The following is a 17476-nucleotide window of genomic DNA, read 5'->3' as shown; positions in this document are numbered from 1 at the left end:
GGTCTTCTTTTTCTTTTACTTTTCGTTTCCATTTTAATTGAAAAAACCATACATTTTCATAGTTATCTTTGTTGAATTGAAACAGTAAAAATCAAATTAAGTAATCCATTAATCGGTGAAATTTATTTATTCAAAGAAAACAAAATATCAATTGAATGAAGAGTTGAAGCATGGATTAAAGTAAATAATAAGGTTTTTTTATTTTTTACCGAATTTTAAGTTCAAATATTATGTTTGATCCATCTTTTTATATTTTTCAACATATGTGACAGACAAAAATTAGATACTTATCTTTATTTATTTGTGTATTATGTGCAACACAAATAGCAAGGTATAGAGGTTAGAAATCTCCCTCTTTCACCTGTATATCATCCGTCCGCTCATCTCATCTCAACTGGTGGGCTGAGAGTTTCTCTTTTACTCTACTGGCTGAGAAACTCCCCCGTTGCCTTTCTTCACACCTCTGTTCTTTGTCCTTTTTTCCTTTCATTTCCATACTTTCCTTCACTTTCCCACCGCCCAAACATGGTGCTCTCCACAAAACTCCACCGTTTTGACCTTCGTTCAACATTCTTCACCTCTCCTTGCCCCTCGTTTACTCCCAATTCCTCCTCTTTAGTCTCCCCCAAAACCTTTAAATTTAGACCAACTAAAATAACTGCCCAAGTTTCCACTCTCAGCGTTGAAACCTCCGTTAAGGACCCAGAAAGCGACATTGAATCACTGTTTTCCTCCAATACAGAAGAAATTGATCGGAAACGTTTCAACAAGCAATCCAATGCCGGTGCTTCGGGTATTTCCTCCGGTGTAAAGCTTGAAAACATTAGCAAGAGCTATAAAGGAGTAACTGTTTCGAAAGATGTGAATTGGGAAGTGAAAAAAGGCGAGAAAATTGGACTGGTTGGAGTAAATGCAGCAGGGAAAACGACCCGGTTGAGAATTATAACGGGACAAGAAGAACCCGATTCGGGGAACGTTATAAAGGCCAAATCAAACATGAAAAATGCATTTTTGAACCAAGAATTTGGGGTTTCGATGAGCAGGACGGTGAGGGAGGAGTTTATGAGTGCTTTTAAAGAAGAAATGGAGATTTCTGACAGGTTAGAGAGGGTACAGAAGTCGATAGAAGGGGCTACCGAGGATTTGGAGTTGATGGGAATGCTTTTGGATGAGTTTGATTTGTTGCAGAGGAGGGCTCAGGCTGTGGATTTGGATGAGGTTGATGCTAAGGTTAGTAAGTTGATGCCAGAGCTTGGGTTTTCCCCCGAGGATTCCGATAGCTCTGGGCTTCATTTTCTTTCCACAACACGAAGGAAACAAAACTTGTTTGCACCACCCATTTCCAACAAGCTTATCCACCCTCCACTACTCCATGCTCCCCCTTTGCTTCCTTCCATATCCAGAATCAATGGAAAGATGAAAGCTTGCTGCAGGGCCATCTCAACCACATATCCAATGGCTATCACCTCTAGATTCAACCCCTGTTTCATCACTAAAGTGGCTGAACCTAACGCTGACTTAATCGGCGATGAGGATGATGTATTACAAGATCCTAACACACTTTCTCACCTCAAAACTGAACTCTTACAGCAACTCAAAGGTATGGTCCTCCTCTATATTTACCTCAGGATAACATGGTGAACAACTCCTGAGATAATTTTTTTTTTTCTGTATATGTGTTCCAAGGAATCAATAGAGGGATTTTTGGAGTCCCATCCTCAAAGAAATCTGACGTTGAAGCTCTGGTGAAGCTGCTAGAATCTCACAATCCAACTCCAGATCCTATCTTGAATCTAGAAAAGGTGAACTTGAACTTATATTCTACTTGTTGAAATAAAGTTAAGGATATGGTTTTAGAGTTTTTTTTTTTTTTTTCTATAAATGGGATGAAGGTAGGTGGTTGCTGGAAGCTACTTTATAGTACTATTACAATCTTGGGTTCCAAGAGAACAAAGCTTGGGTTGAGGGATTTCATCACTTTGGGAGAGTTTTTCCAGATCATTGATATTGAAAAGGTATTGTATACATCTAAGAGTTTCTTATGCACTCTAAATACTGAGTTGCTTGAGAAATTTCAAGAAAGTTTAATATATTATTTGGTGCCTGAGTTTCTTATGCACTCTAAATACTCATGTTTTAGGGTTGATTTGATGAAATTTAATTACTAATACTATTAGGTGTGAATGTTTTATGATTTTGGTAATAGAATAAATTTAGTGTTAATTGTGAATTTGTTTAATTTGTCAAATGCAGTACAATTGATGTGATTTAATTCAGGATTTAGGATTGATTTGATGAAAGCTAATTGCTAATATTATTAGTTAATTATGAATTTTCATCAAATAAACTCCAAAACCCGAATTAAATACTAAAAGGTTAACACACTGTTTTCTTCAAGTATCAAAATGTATAACTTTGTCAAATACAGTTACCAGTTAAACTCAAAAAAAAAAAAAGTACCAGTTTAGAAAAAAATGCCAAACTTAGGTACCAAATTATGAATTAAACCTTTTCTGGGACTTATACCATAACTGAATGATTTAAATATCCAGATTCTCATCCTAGTAGTGAAATAAAAACTGGTGTGCCATTTTTTCTATATGAAGCTGGATTTGTGATGTGATTCGTGTTTTACTAACATTAGCATTTGGTGATGGGAAAATGGAGAGCAAAGCAGTTAACGTGATAAAGTTCAATGCCAGAGGATTGAAATTGTTAAATGGGAAGCTCACAATTGAAGCTTCCTTCAAGATCGCATCCAAATCAGTTAAACCTTCTTTCTTTCTGCCTTTTCCTTATATATTCCACCAACATACAAAACCTGGATCATGATTCAAGTGTATTTTTGTTTCAAAATCTGCAGAGAGTTGATGTAAGTTACGATAACTCGACAGTCACTCCTGATCAGGTAAGCTGTAAACTGTTGTACATCACAGAGAAATACTCAAAATTTCCCAAACTTGAAGCTTAATTTGTTTTGGTGAAAGCATAGCTGTTGAATGTGTTCTCGAAAAATTATGATGTTCTGCTTGCTATCTTCAATCCGGATGGGTGGCTGGAGATAACGTATCCTTTACTATTTCTCCTAGTGCTTTGGTGGATGTTTTGTGGTATTAATATTGTAACTTCACATTGTTGTTCCTTGAGTTGGGTTGAACACTACAGGTATGTAGATGATACGATGAGGATAGGGAGAGATGATAAAGAGAACATCTTCATATTAGAAAGATCAGAAGAAGACACAGTCTAGCTGCCATTATACGCATCAATTTGTTGACATAAAATTCTGCTTTTCATTTCAATACAAGGTCCAGTTTTGTAGTTGCCATTCCTCATTTTATATAGTTGATTTGTAGCACTCTTCTATCTTTTCCACGTTTGTTGAAATTTTTTACTTTTTAGGCTTTATTTCAACTCTTTTTAATCCATTAGTATAAATATTACCCTTAGTAGAATAGCAGGAAAGGAGAAAAAAAGGGGAGAAGATAGAAATCAGAATTGGTTTTAGTTTCTCTGCATTTTTTTTCTTAATTTTCTTTTTTACTTTGGTTTTAATTGTAAACTTTCAGACTCTTGTTTAGTAATTAAACCTTTACTTCTACACTTTGATTTATTACAGTTGATGATGGACAATGAGCTTGGAAAGAATATCAACGGAGGTTCATGAAAGTGGAGTCTCTTCTTGAATAAGCAAAATTCTATTCTCAATCTTATTCTTCAGTTTTATTTGATAAATGTTTTGATATAATAAATATAATATTCTTTAATAAAACTTGATAAATTTCAAATGACAATTTGTTTCAAAATATTTTTAAGAGAGAAACTTTTAAAATCTATCTTTTAGATGCTTAGAAAATATTTTTAACTTTCAAAATGATAATTTTTTTTTCAAATGCTTTTTATCGTGTGAAACTGTTGTCAAGATCAAAAGTATCGATCCCTTCTATAAGGTATCGATATCACAATCCAAATATTGATACTCAGAGGCGAAGCCAAAAAAATTTTTTAGGGGGTTAAAATTAAATTGTGATTTTTACGATAATAAAAATATAATTTTTAAAGGATTAAATTAAAATTGTATCAATTTTAGGGGGCAAAGTATAATTTTATCTTTATTAATTTAAAATTTTAAAAATTTTAAAGGACCAAATTAGAAAAATTTTCATTTTAGGGGGTCGGGTCCCTACCAGCCCTCTAGATTCGCCTTTGTCAATACCTATTTGAGATTCAAAATTTAGGAAAATTGAACAAAAAAAATATATCGATACTTTTAATAAAGTTTCATATCTTTCTCAAAGTATTGATGTCTAATCTTGAATGAATACAGTTTTTGAAATTCAGTGTTTTGAAAATTAAATAAAATTATCTAAATATTTTAACCTTTAATATTATTCAAGCTTTTTTATAAAATTAACTCAAAAATTTAATTAATTACATAAATGACTCATTTTTTTAATTAAACACGTAATGACCTAAAATTTACAGTGAAAGTTGGTGGAGCCAAAGAGTCTGACACCACCAACATGCCACGTCAGCAACCAGGATAAAAAAAATTAATTTTTTTGTGGATTCATGTAGAATGACGTTAACTATATAAATATTAGTAAAATATTGTAATTTCTAGAAGATAGAGGGACTTTAAAAAATTTTCCTTTTTTGGTAGAACCAAATAAATTGGCGTCACCCGTTTCCTAAGTTGCTAGCCGTTTTTTCCTTTTAAAAATTTAAATATATTAAGAAAACCTTTTTTTTGTCTTTACCTATTAAAAATATATTAAAATTTTAAAATTGGTTATACTTAATTTTTTTAAATATGTTTACAATTTTAATATATTTTAATATATTAAGTATATTAAAATTTTAATATATTTAAATTTTTTTAAGTTTTTAAAATTTTTAAATTTTTAAATATATTAAAATTTTTTTTTCTCTTTACCTATTAAAAAATATATTAAATTTTTAAAATTTTAAAATTGGTTATACTTAACATTTTTTAATATATTTAAAATTTTAAAAAATTAAAAAATTTAAATATATGATAATCGTAATTTGAAATTTGTAATAAAAATTTTAAAATTTAAATTTTGAAAACTTAAAAATTTGGAGAAACTTTGAAACTTTGGAGAAACAAGTTTTGATTTTTGAAATGGGTATTTAGAGTCCTGTAATCGTAATTTGAAATTTGTAATAAAAATTTTAAAACTTAAATTTTGAAAACTTAAAAATTTGGAGAAACTTTGAAACTTTGGAGAAACGAGTTTTGATTTTTGAAATGGGTATTTCGAGTCATGTTTTTCATTCTGAATCTAATAGCCTTTTATAGAGGGCTATTATCTCTTTACATCATTTGAACCGGGAAATTTTTCCTTTCAGCATTACATTTGAGACTTTGATTAAAACTTTTCAGAGAATATATTCTCTGATTACAAAAATACAAATTACAGAGAATATTTACTATTCATGCATCTTTTCTTGCAGGGGAATATTTACTGTTTTCATCATTGAATATTTCCTGTTCACTCGTCTTTTCTTGCAGGAATATTTCGTCAGAGAATATTTACTGTTCACTTGTCTTTTCTTGCATCATTTTTTCTTGGTCCTGGTGATGGTCACTGAAGTGTTATCATCTGCAAGATCCACCGTCTTGATTAAGGATGCTGAAGATTTCTCATCTTCAGATTCGGAATCCAATGAGCTGAGCAATTCAGCCATGAGTTTTTTGTATTCCTTTTTGGTATTGGCTTGAGCTAACATAGCACTAGCTGTCGACTTTGCTTGAAGGAATTTTGCTGTGGTTTGATCCGGGGCTACAGACTTACATAATCTTGGATTCTTTTTGAAAAAATTATCCAAATATTTTGAATCATATTTTTCATCATTAAATTTTTCCCACCATTTAGTCTTGTAGTTCCGAACTAGTAATGGAATTCCAGTATATTGATCTTGCTCATAAGAATAATTCCATGAAACAGTCCAAGAAATGCACAGTTTTGAGAAAAAATGGATTGTCTTGTAAATGTGTTTTTGGTCTGGTTCAGGCTGAAATTTGTCAAAGAATTTGGGCCATAAGTTTTAAATTTTTTCTGGTAGTATCTCAAAGGATGATGGTCCATACCAATTCCACCATTCTTGGAACCAGTTTGGGAATTTGAATTGGGTGTCGTATTTGAAATATATGAGCCTAGAGTGTCTCATGTGTTGGTTGTTCATTAAGAAGGCATTGTACCATGCCATTTCGTAATCCCAATATGTAAAATATGGGTAGTGGTCTATTTTGGTGGTAAATTTGGCTGGGAAATTCTTTGGAGAATTTGGGTTTTCACTCCAATCTCTTGGTCGAAGAATTTTTAGTATTTGGGCTATTGAATAGGTAATAAAATTTGGATCTTTTGGGTCTGTGTAATGTTTGAACAATACTGATCCAGTATGTTTTCATAATATTGTTGGGGTTTTTGAGAATCCAATGGTTTGAAATATCATCCATTGAAAAGTTCTTTTGCAAGTATATGTGGAGGTTTTTCTGAAAATTCTTCCTCCATAACAAGAATTTTTTCAAAATATTTGTTTGGAAAATATTGTGAAGATTTTTGTGTAGCAGTTTGTGAAGACACTGCTATCTCTTTTGGAAAAACATCTTGGAGAGAAGTCTCTTTTAAAACATTTTTGAGAGATTTTGGTTTGTGTAAAACAATCTCTTTATTTTTTGAAATCTTTGCTGCTTCAGTAGCAATTTGTTTGAGAGGAGTTTCCTCTTTCATTTGTGAAAAGGCCAATGCTACTTCTGGGGATTGAGAAAGTGACTCAATCCATTTTTTGATTTGAGAATCAATTTCATTTGGATCTAGCATCTTGAATTATTGTATTTTTGGAGGATTTTGACGATGATGATGATTTCTCATTTTTTTCTTCATGGCAAATTTCATACCATGACTTAATTGATTTTCAGGAAATTTGGGTTTTGGATGACTCTCTTATTTTCCCTTTTCCTTTGTCTCGGAGTTTGGGTGGCATTTTTGAAGAAACTCTCTGGTGAGAAAATCAAGCAAAGAATTAGTTTCTCCTTTGCTGTATTTAATATCAAAATCAAATATGCTCAAAATTGCCTGCCATATTGCAAAAATCTGTTTGAAGGCAATATTTTGAACATCTTTTTGTAAAACTTCTTTTGCTAATTTGCAATCGATTCGTAAAAGAAATTTTTTATTTAATAAATCACTTTGGAATTTTGTAATGCACAAAATAATTGATAAAATTTCTTTTTTAATAGTACTATAATTTTGCTGAGTAGGATTCCAATGTTTGGAAGTAAACTGGACTATTTGCTCTTTTCTTCCTTTAACTTGTTTTAGGATCCCACTATATCCTATTTCAGAAGCATATGTTTCTACAATCTTGGGGGCATTTGGATTGGCTAAATATAAACAAGGAAGCTTAGTGATTTGTTTTTTGATTTGGGTGATAATATCAGTGTGGTTATTTGTCCAAGGTTGTGGATTCTTTTTGAGCTTATCATATAACGGTTTACATAATTTGCTAAGACCTGGATAAAAGTTTATGACATAATTGAGGCTTCCTAAGAATTTTTGTAATTGGACTTTATCAAGGATTTGGACTGGGAATTTGCTAACAAACTCTATAGACCGTTCTATTAGGGTAATGGTTCCTTGGGTAATGTAATGACCTAAAAACCTTACTTTGGTTTAGAACAAACTTATCTTGGATTTAGAAACTATTAAACCATTATTTTTTATGACTTTTATAAAGATCGATAAATGTTTGAAGTGTTTTTCTAAATTTTCTAAAAACACTAATACATCATCGATGTATACTATTGTGAATTGAGAATATTGGTAAAAAATATAATTCATTATTCTTTGAAACTCAGATGGAGCATTTTTTTAACCCAAAAGGCATTACATTCCATTCATATTGTCCAAATGGTACAGTAAATACCGTTTTATATATTTCTTCTTCTTTTATTTGGATTTGCCAAAATTCAGATTTCATGTTAAATTTTGAGAAAATATTTGCATTACAAAGTTTCTGTAGCAAATCTTTCTTATTTGGTATTGGGTATCTAATCCATTTTAAGGCTTGATTGAGAGGTTTGTAATTAATTACTAATCTTGACGTTCCTCTTTCGAGTTCTGCATTTTTTATTACATAGAATGCTGAACAACTCCAAGGAGAACTGCTTTTCCTAATTAAATTTTTATTAAGAAAGTCTTGTATTTCTTTTTTACAAAATTCTTCCATTTCTTTGTTCATTTGTATGGGTATTGCATTTGTAGGTATTTGTCTTTCATCAAAATTGTTTTCATATGGTAATATTACTTCATGTTTTTTTCTATTCCAAAAGGCATTAGAAATGTCAGAATAAATTGTTGGTTTTATTTCTTCTTTAATTTGATTTATCCTTTTTTGTACTTCTCTTTTTCCTAATTGTTCAATCAATTTTTTAAAACATATTTCTTCTTTTAGAAAAGAGATTTTCTTCTGTTTATGATTAATTAAGTTATTAATTTGCCCATTATTGATGGATAAAGATTTTAATAAGTTGAGATTTCTTATTTTTGGTTTTTCTACAAAAGGAAATTCTACTTTAGTGTTTAAAACTTTGGTGGAGATAGAATTATTTGTTACTTTATAAGGTTTGAGTAAGGATATGAATGGGGTTCCTAATATGACATCTTGGGTAATATCTTTTACCATTAAAAAACATGTTTGATATTTTATACATTTGTCCCTTCTCTAATCCAGTTTTGGTCCGCTCTTATATCAAAAAGGGCTATTGTTTCTAATTGAAATTCATTGTTTATGACAATATTTATTTTTATTAAATATCTTTGAATAGATACTTCACTTAGAACCATCATATATTCCCGTGTATTTTTTTCAAGTTCAGGTTCAGTTTCTGACGAACTTTTTTCTGAGGTTTCGTGTTTTAAGGTCTACATTTGTTCTTTCATTTCTTGTTGTTCTATTTTAAGTTGAGAAAGTTCTAATTTAATTTGTTTTATATCTAACTATAATTCAGAATTTGTAATTTGTCTTGGTTTTATTTTTTCATATTTATTAAATATTATATCTTGTATATTATACATTTGTGATTGACTAGAAATAATTTCTTTTTCTTTTTCTGGTTTATCTTTTAATGAGGATTTTAATTTCAAAAGGTATTCTCTTTTAAGTTCTGGATCTTGAATTTTATCAATAACTTCAATCATAAATTCTTGGTCTTTGGTTAACATATTAATTGAGGGTTTATTTTCATCACCAGAAAACTGGGATGTTGTATGTAATTCGTCTATTTGTAATTTATCTGTTTCCGTAGATGTATCATTTTCAAAAGAAGTTGTTTCTAATAGAACCTCATTTAATTTTTGTTCTATTTCTTCATCTAGATTTAAATTATTGATTTTTCTTTTAATTTTACAATATTTTGAGATGGGTCCTGGTTTTCCACATCTATAACATTTTATTGTTTTATCAATTTTATTTTTTGTTTTTTGTTGTTTATTTCCTTTTCTGTATTTTCTATATTTGGGTTTTTTTATAATATTTTGAAATATTCTTTTTCCTATTTTTCGGTTTTACAGGGCAACATGTTTTTGAAGAAGAAGGTTCATTCCTGATGTCAAATTGGTGGCAGAATGATCCTAATTCCTTTCTATATTGATATCTTTCTTTCTTAAGTTGTTTTTGTAATTTTAAATCTTAACAAAATTTTAATCCTTCTTTTTGGGTGAAACTAATTAGTTCACCATATGTAAGCTTTTCATATGGAATAATACCTCTGTAATTTTCTCTTATTTGATTTCTAACTTTTTTTCCTAATAAAATGGGAAGTCCTGCTAGAAACTTTTCTTTCCAAAATGGTTGTTGGTTATCTTATCTTTGTATAACTCTAGCCATAAAGATATCTTTATACCATTTAAAATCGGTTAATTTTTTGCATTTTAAATTTGATAATAGTTCTGAATTTCTATCTTTAAAATGAGAATAACCTCCTATAAAGTGTTTAGAAATTGAGAAAATTAAAATTGCTACTACATCTTGGATTTCTCTTCCTTGTTCATCTAAAAGAATTCTTCTTTAGTCATCCTTTTTTATTACTTTTAAAATTTCTTCCTGTTGAGTTTTAGTGAGTTCATGATCCCACCATCCTTTTAATTGACCAGTAAATCTAGTAACTAAAAGATTAGCTATAGCATGATCACTGATTAATCCATTTTGATTTTGGGTTTTATAAACATTTGAAACCATTGTCATTTTTTGTAATAAACTAAGAATATTGTATTCAGACATTCCATCTATATTCCATTCATAAATTGCATTAACATTGTGTTTATTCTGAAAAATAGGTTTTTCTTCTATGTTAAGATCAGGTGCAGTGGTTTTTGGATAATATAATCTTTTTGGTTCTTTCCAAGATATCTTGTTAATTTGTTATTCATTTGACTGGTCAGAGTTAGATTAAGAGGATTGGTGTAATGTATTTACTGAATGTTGGGCTTGTATTGGGGTATCAGGGGCAATTAATTCAGACTTGTAACTTTTCAAAGTATCAAGTCTATTTTGGATTTCTGTTAAGAAATCATTTTGGGATTTTTGAAAAGGTTTTGGAATCTCATAAGGTGTGAATATTGGTTCTTTAGAACTTTTTTCGGTTATCTCTTTTACTGGTTCTTTCCTGATCGGTTGACTTTCCACCAAATTCTCAATATAATCTAATTGTTTTCCTATTGTATAAAGATTGATATTTGTATGATTATTTTGTTCTACTATCATTTTAATATCTTTTGATGAGATTTGTTCTCCTACATCAGGAGCTCTTATTCTTAAAGGATTTGCTTTTGTTCCAGTGTTTTTGTGAAGATATTGAACCTCCATTAAAGGGGGATGTCGAGATTCAACTTCTCCTTTATTAGTCTGTCATCTAGTATTATGTTTTATTGTATTAACAGATTCTGAATAATAATTTCAAACCATTCAAAGAATTTTATATGAATTTTATGGGTATTCATAAATTTATAATATTCTTGAAGAATGTTTTCTTTTTTATCATTATAATTTTTAAAGTAATCTTCTATTTTTTGCTTATTTTTGTTGGAATAAAAGTGCTTTCTACACCATTTTTTGTTTATCTCAAAATTTTTTTCTAAAACAAATATTTCTTAATTTTCTCCTTGTCTTGCATTATTAGTCATTGATGAATATGTTGGTGACATATTAGGTGAATTTTAGGGACTCTCTTCCTGTCTGGCATAAATAGGTTTAGCTATATTTGAGGAATTATCTATTTCTTGTAAATTGGTTCTAAATGTTGTTGGGATAGAAGAGACAGAGGCTCTGGCTGTCTTAAAATCTACTGTTTGCGTTTCTGGACTTGACTCTTCTTCTAAATTTAAACTCCTAAAAGTTGTGCTGGTATTTCCTATTCCGAAGGAATATCTTAGAGACATTCTTTATGGCCTGTTGAATTTTAATTCAACTGTGCCATCTTGGTGCTGAGAGATTTCACTTAATGAAGTGTTTCTTATGGGAGTTGGTGCCACAGGGTCTGTAGCACCCTCAAGTTTTCACTTATCAGAAAGGTTTATCTCATGCCATTGTATTGTTCTTGGGATTGTGGTATGAGATCTAGTGGTATCTGTTTCTATTAAGAGGGTTTCTTCTTTTGGGCTTTGGAGTAAAGCCTCGGTATTAACAATAGAATACATAGCTTTCAAATGGAATCTATAGACTAATGTTAATACTTTCGTACCATGAAGTATTTTATAGTTATGGGTATGTATTTGGAGGGTCAAAGATTGTAAAATATTTTTGTCAGTTAAAGAAACCATAAAATTTGGATAACAATTAAAATGTATCGAGCCTGTACATAGGCTTGTTTCTATAGTTCCTAATAATGAGTCATTAAACATGATGTGTCTTTGGTCTATTAAGACAACTAAAATTGAGGTATTTTTAGTGGCTTCAACACTAAGAGGTTTGACACCAACCTGGACTAGTCCAAAATGGACATATTTGTATCTTTATTCTTTGAGTTTATTAATGATGACTCTATCTAATAATTGGATTGTTTCATATTCTTTTTGAATAGGTAAACTCATTTCTTTTGTTTTTATAACGTAACTGCAAAAAGCATTTAAATTTTTAAAAGTTATTTTCTTGTAAACTTGGTTTGTTGGAACTCTTGGAAGAGTCCAATTATCAAATCTTTGGGGAATATTTTCATAATGTTCTTCTTATTCATTAACAGTGTTATTTGAGGTTTGGTCAGATTTTTTAGATTAATTGGAAACAAAGCTTGCAAAAGAATTGATTCTTCTAAGGAAAGGAAACATTCTTGGTCTTCTTATTTATTATAAGGGGGTTCTACTATCTGGATTTCCAGATTATTAAAGTTGCCTACAGGGATACTTTGTCCTTGACACGCCTAACCCATGGCTAATTGGACAGTGTATCAATTCTCAGCAAAATAATAGCACATTAATGAAGACAGTTAAACCAGAACTCAAAAATATTGAAAACAAAATAAATATTTTCAAAACTTAAAAATACCTGCTTTTCCTTGGCTCCGTTACCATACTATCCCAACGATCTGAGGATCAGGTTTGGAATGAGATAATCGTAATTTGAAATTTGTAATAAAAATTTTAAAATTTAAATTTTGAAAACTTAAAAATTTGGAGAAACTTTGAAACTTTGGAGAAACAAGTTTTGATTTTTGAAATGGGTATTTAGAGTCCTGTAATCGTAATTTGAAATTTGTAATAAAAATTTTAAAACTTAAATTTTGAAAACTTAAAAATTTGGAGAAACTTTGAAACTTTGGAGAAACGAGTTTTGATTTCTGAAATGGGTATTTCGAGTCATGTTTTTCATTCTGAATCTAATAGCCTTTTATAGAGGGCTATTATCTCTTTACATCATTTGAACCGGGAAATTTTTCCTTTCATCATTACATTTGAGACTTTGATTAAAACTTTTTAGAGAATATATTCTCTGATTACAAAAATACAAATTATAGAGAATATTTACTATTCATGCATCTTTTCTTGCATGAGAATATTTAAATATATTAAGAAAATCATTACCTATTAAAAATATATATTAAGTATATTAAAATTTTAAATATATTAAAATTTTAAAATTGATTATACTTAACATTTTTTAATATATTTAAAATTTTACAAAACTTAAAAAAAATCACATTGGAAACTAGTGGCGCCAACTTATTTGGCTCCACCAGAAAATGGAAAATTTTTTTAAAGTCCCCTATCTTTTCAGAAATTATAATATTTCCTTGATATTTATATAGGTGACGCCATTCTACATGGCTTCACCAAAAAATTAATTTTTTTATCCTGAATGCTAAGGTGGCATGTTGGTGGCACCAAACTCTTTGGCTCCACCAACTTTCACTGTAGATTTTAGGTCATTTACGTGTTTAATAAAAAAATTTGGTCATTTATGTAATTAATTAAATTTTTTAGGTTAATTTTATAAAAAAAGCCCATAAACTAAACCTCTCATTGTGGGCCCATTTATATTATTTTTTATTTTAATATATATCATAATTAAAGATAAGTATTCTTTTATACATTTAATTTTTAATTATAATTTAACATAAATATAAATATTTTATCATTTAGTTTAAATATATTTTTAAATAATTTATTATATATATTTCAATATGATGTCCTTAATAGTCGTTTTCTATTACAGTTTCACTTGAATCCAAATATATTGCACTATTGATTTTAATTTTAGTGCTACAGTATCTCATCTCACTGCTATAATAACTAGTCTTATCGCAACCTCTGTTTTTAATCTTATCAGAGATAAACACATTACCCATCCAAAAAAGGCTTTACAATTTATTTTATTAGACTTGTGTTGTAAATCCATTGATACATGGATGTCCATAACCCCCTTAAATTTATCCTATTGTAACCCTTAAAAATGAATGAATGTTTATAACCCCTAAATTTATTATCTTGTAACCCCTAAATCATTTATAGTACCTTAATATTGGTCATTAATGCTTTGTAACTTATGGTACTTAAAGCCTTATAAATAGAAGGCATGTACAAGCTTATTGTATCCCAAGTGAAAATTGAATCATCCTTCCATTTATTTATCTTTCTTTTTCTCTTAATCTTGTACCTATAATACGTTATCAGCACGAGCCTCTACAAGTTCATAGTGAAGTTCACATCATTAAGACTATATACAACTTGCCCATAAAGCTCCAGTTGAACTATATATATTTTCACCATTGTTTTAATTTGTTTATCATGCTTCTGTAGAAAGAGAAATATTCAAAGCATGCAAATCAATTTTATATACATATTAAAATGATAATTATATATACATATTTTTTAAGGTTACTAAAAGAAATTTCAATTATTTCAATTTGTTTTAAGTTATTATTACGACTATTCTTTTCTATGTCAATATTTGACATATTATTATTTCCCAAATTTGGTATATATATTTGGATTGTTTTATTATTGAGAATGTTTATTGTTTTACATTTTTTAAATTTTTTTAGTGATTATAATGTCAAATTTTACCAAACTTGAATTTGTGGCCCTAAACATCTTTGGCAAAATTTATTTGTCATGGGTGTTAGATGTTGAAATTCACCTAGATGCTAAAAGTCTAGGGAATACTATATTAGAAGCTGAAGAAACATCTAATCAAAACAAGGAAAAAATAACGATTTTCATCTGTCATCATCTACACGAAGGATTAAAAGTGGAATATCTCACTATGAAAGACCCTCTTGAGTTGTGGAATAATCTGAAAGAACAATTTGATCATTAGAAAACGGTGGTACTCTCTAAAGCTCGTTATGATTGGATACACTTACTGTTGCAGGATTTTAAGACTGTAAAATAATATAATTCGAAACTTTTCAAAATTAGTTCTCAACTGAAATTATGTGGAGAAAACATAACTGAGGAGGACTTGTTAGAGAAAATATTTTCAACCTTTCATATTACTAATGTGCTCCTACAGTAGCAATACTGTGAAAAAGGTTTTAAAAAGTATTTTGAATTGATTTTATGTCTTTTGGTGGCTAAAAAAAATAAGTTGTTGATGAAAAACTATGGAATTCGTCCTACTAATTTTGCATCATTCCCTGAAATGAATGTAGTAATACACAATAATTATGAAAATGGAAAATATAGAGGTTGCGGTTGTGGTTGTGGTTTTGGACATAGTGGGGACGTGGTCGAGGATGTACTAGTAACTGTTATCAGGTGGTCATAACAATGATACTTTTAACCACCAAAAAAGGAATAACAGTGAAGGACAAGAAAGAGGTGGTCAAAATAATCCTTCAAAGATTGTTGAGAATTTATCCTACCGATGTGGTATAAAAGGGCTTTGGTCACGTACTTGTGTATGTCTGAGCATTTAATGAAACTTTATCAAGCATCCATTAAGAGGAAGAAACATAATATTGAGACAAATTTTATATCTCAAAATGATGAAATGGAGGCAAAAGATGAAGATATTCACTATGACACTATAACTGACCATGCCTATAAGGATTATGAATTTCATGACCTTAATGATATAACTCACCTAGATGTGGAAGATTTCTTTGAGAATCATTAGAAAAGTTGATATTATTTTGACATTTTTATGTTGTTTTAACTATGTTTTATTTTCTTGCATAAAGAATAAGTTATATATATTCAATAAATATTTGCAATGTTTCTTATGTTATATTTTGTTTATTTTTATGAAGAATATGAAGATTCAATAAAATTTCGTTGGATTCAAAATCAATGGAGACATGTGTTTTGCAGATAGTGCTACAACACACACGATACTCAAAGATAAAAAAAATATTTTTCTCATTTGACAATAAGTAATGTAACACCCTAAACCCGGCCTCGACATCCAGACCAAGTCCAGAGAGTTACATCAACGATACTAAAACACCACATTTATAACACAGTCAGAATAAACCATTTTACACATAATATCCAACACAGTAATTAGGTGAGTATACAATCTTTCCAAACATCATAATATCTTAGAATATCAAATCTCCTATTAGTAGTATTTAGAATAAAGATAAAAGCTTGACCGAGCTCCTGTGGCGCCGACCCGTTCAAGTCTAAGAACCACCTGAAATTCAATCAATTATAAAGTGAGTTTGTGAACTTAGTGCATAAAATAAGTTTTTTCAACTAAAAGACATTTATCAAATGGTTTTCAAATTCAAAGGTTCAATTTGGTAGCAAAAGCATTTCTAGTTCAAATTCGAGACAGATTAACCCGATATTCTACGAGCCAATATATTCCCAAAATCAAATCAAACTCATTAATGGGTAATTCCATCAGGTCAATTGAAAATACCATACCCTAGATCTCTAGGGGTACTCATCTGTATACTCTATCAACCGAACTGACTAACCCAAAGGACAAATCACAGAGAACTCTCTAACAGTATTTTCAGCCACCGAACCTAAATTTGTAGAAACAACACTAGCTATATACGAATGAGTAGAGTCAATATCAATGGGAGCATAGTATGAAATAGAATGAATAAAGAAGGTACTTGTAATGACATCAGCATCATCGTTATCCTCGTTGTGTCTTGCCGCATAAACCAGAGTCTGCTGACGAGCCTCAGCCTGACCTGCACTTCTACCTAATGCTCTTTGTCCTCTCCCAAACCCATTACCACCTCTACCAGTACCACGACCTCTAGATGGTTGCGAAACTAATCTCGGAGGCTGAACAGAACCCAGAGTTGGAGTCTATGCTGCAGCTGGCACCTGATTTGGTCGACGGGGGCAATCCCTAACCCGATGCTCTATTAACCCATAATGGAGGCACGCTTCTAACTTCCTCCAGCATTTGCCCAGATGGCGTTTCCCAAAATCACTACACAGTTGAATCTCAGTCACTACAGCTGGTGCCTTAGGCCTCGGGGGCCTGTCAAATTTTGTCTGTTTCTTAGGGCGTTGTCCAGAACTAGAGGGACCCGAATCCCTCTTAATCTTACTCTGGTCCCTCTCACGGTATGTCGCTCACACTCAGTGGGCTTCACTTCTTCCACTATCTTTGATTTGTTAACTAGAATCACAAAAACCCACTTCCTTTGAGGAGCTATCAGAACCTGCAGATCATATATCAATCCTTCCTCAAAACTCACGCACTTGTCGTAGTCAGACGCTACCAAAGTCCGTGCATACCTACTCAGTCGTAAAAACTTGACTTCATATTCAGCCACAAATCAGTCGCCCTACACTAGGCCCATAAACTTACGTCGGCGAGCCTCAACATAACTCGCCCCCACATATTTACTCTGGAAGGTGTTCTTGAAATAATCTCAGTTAACCTATTTGTACTGAGCACCTTACTCAACTGTTAGCCACCATTGATAGGCTTTGTCCCGAAGTAGAGAGCAGTACCCCTCAATTTCTGAGTGGGATTACAG

The 17476-nt window shown here is 30.6% G+C and overlaps 1 protein-coding gene across 5 annotated transcripts; it reads left to right on the top strand.

Annotated features, from left to right (window-relative positions):
• Positions 1-318: 318 nt before the first annotated feature.
• LOC107900585 (ABC transporter F family member 5) lies at positions 319-5971 on the top strand. Of its 5 annotated transcripts, XR_001684975.2 has the most exons (9): positions 320-1600; positions 1687-1802; positions 1893-2015; positions 2668-2766; positions 2864-2908; positions 2993-3066; positions 3166-3308; positions 3620-3669; positions 5537-5971. XR_001684975.2 is itself a non-coding variant. In XM_016826239.2 (7 exons), the coding sequence occupies exons 1-7, from the start codon at positions 526-528 to the stop codon at positions 3248-3250; spliced, it is 1617 nt and encodes a 538-aa protein (XP_016681728.1). In that variant the 5' UTR covers positions 319-525; the 3' UTR covers positions 3251-3603. The 5 variants fall into 5 exon arrangements, 3 of the variants coding, with proteins under 3 accessions (XP_016681728.1, XP_040951866.1, XP_040951865.1); XR_001684974.2 differs by having other exon boundaries at positions 3620-5971; XM_016826239.2 differs by lacking the exons at positions 3620-3669; positions 5537-5971 and having other exon boundaries at positions 319-1600; positions 3166-3603.
• The last annotated feature ends 11505 nt before the right edge of the window (positions 5972-17476 follow it).

This window comes from Gossypium hirsutum, chromosome D06 (genome assembly GCF_007990345.1).
Source record: "Gossypium hirsutum isolate 1008001.06 chromosome D06, Gossypium_hirsutum_v2.1, whole genome shotgun sequence".
Lineage (NCBI taxonomy): Eukaryota > Viridiplantae > Streptophyta > Magnoliopsida > Malvales > Malvaceae > Gossypium > Gossypium hirsutum.
Note: the sequence above shows the minus strand (reverse complement) of the source record. Positions and strands in the feature narration are given on the sequence as shown.

Coding starts and splice junctions, on each gene's coding strand:
- LOC107900585 (XM_016826239.2), top strand. CDS start 526: ATGGTGCTCTCCACAAAACTCCACCGTTTTGACCTTCGTTCAACATTC. Junction 1,803..1,892: donor CTATCTTGAATCTAGAAAAG/GTGAACTTGAAC, acceptor AATGGGATGAAG/GTAGGTGGTTGCTGGAAGCT. Junction 3,067..3,165: donor GATGGGTGGCTGGAGATAAC/GTATCCTTTACT, acceptor TGAACACTACAG/GTATGTAGATGATACGATGA.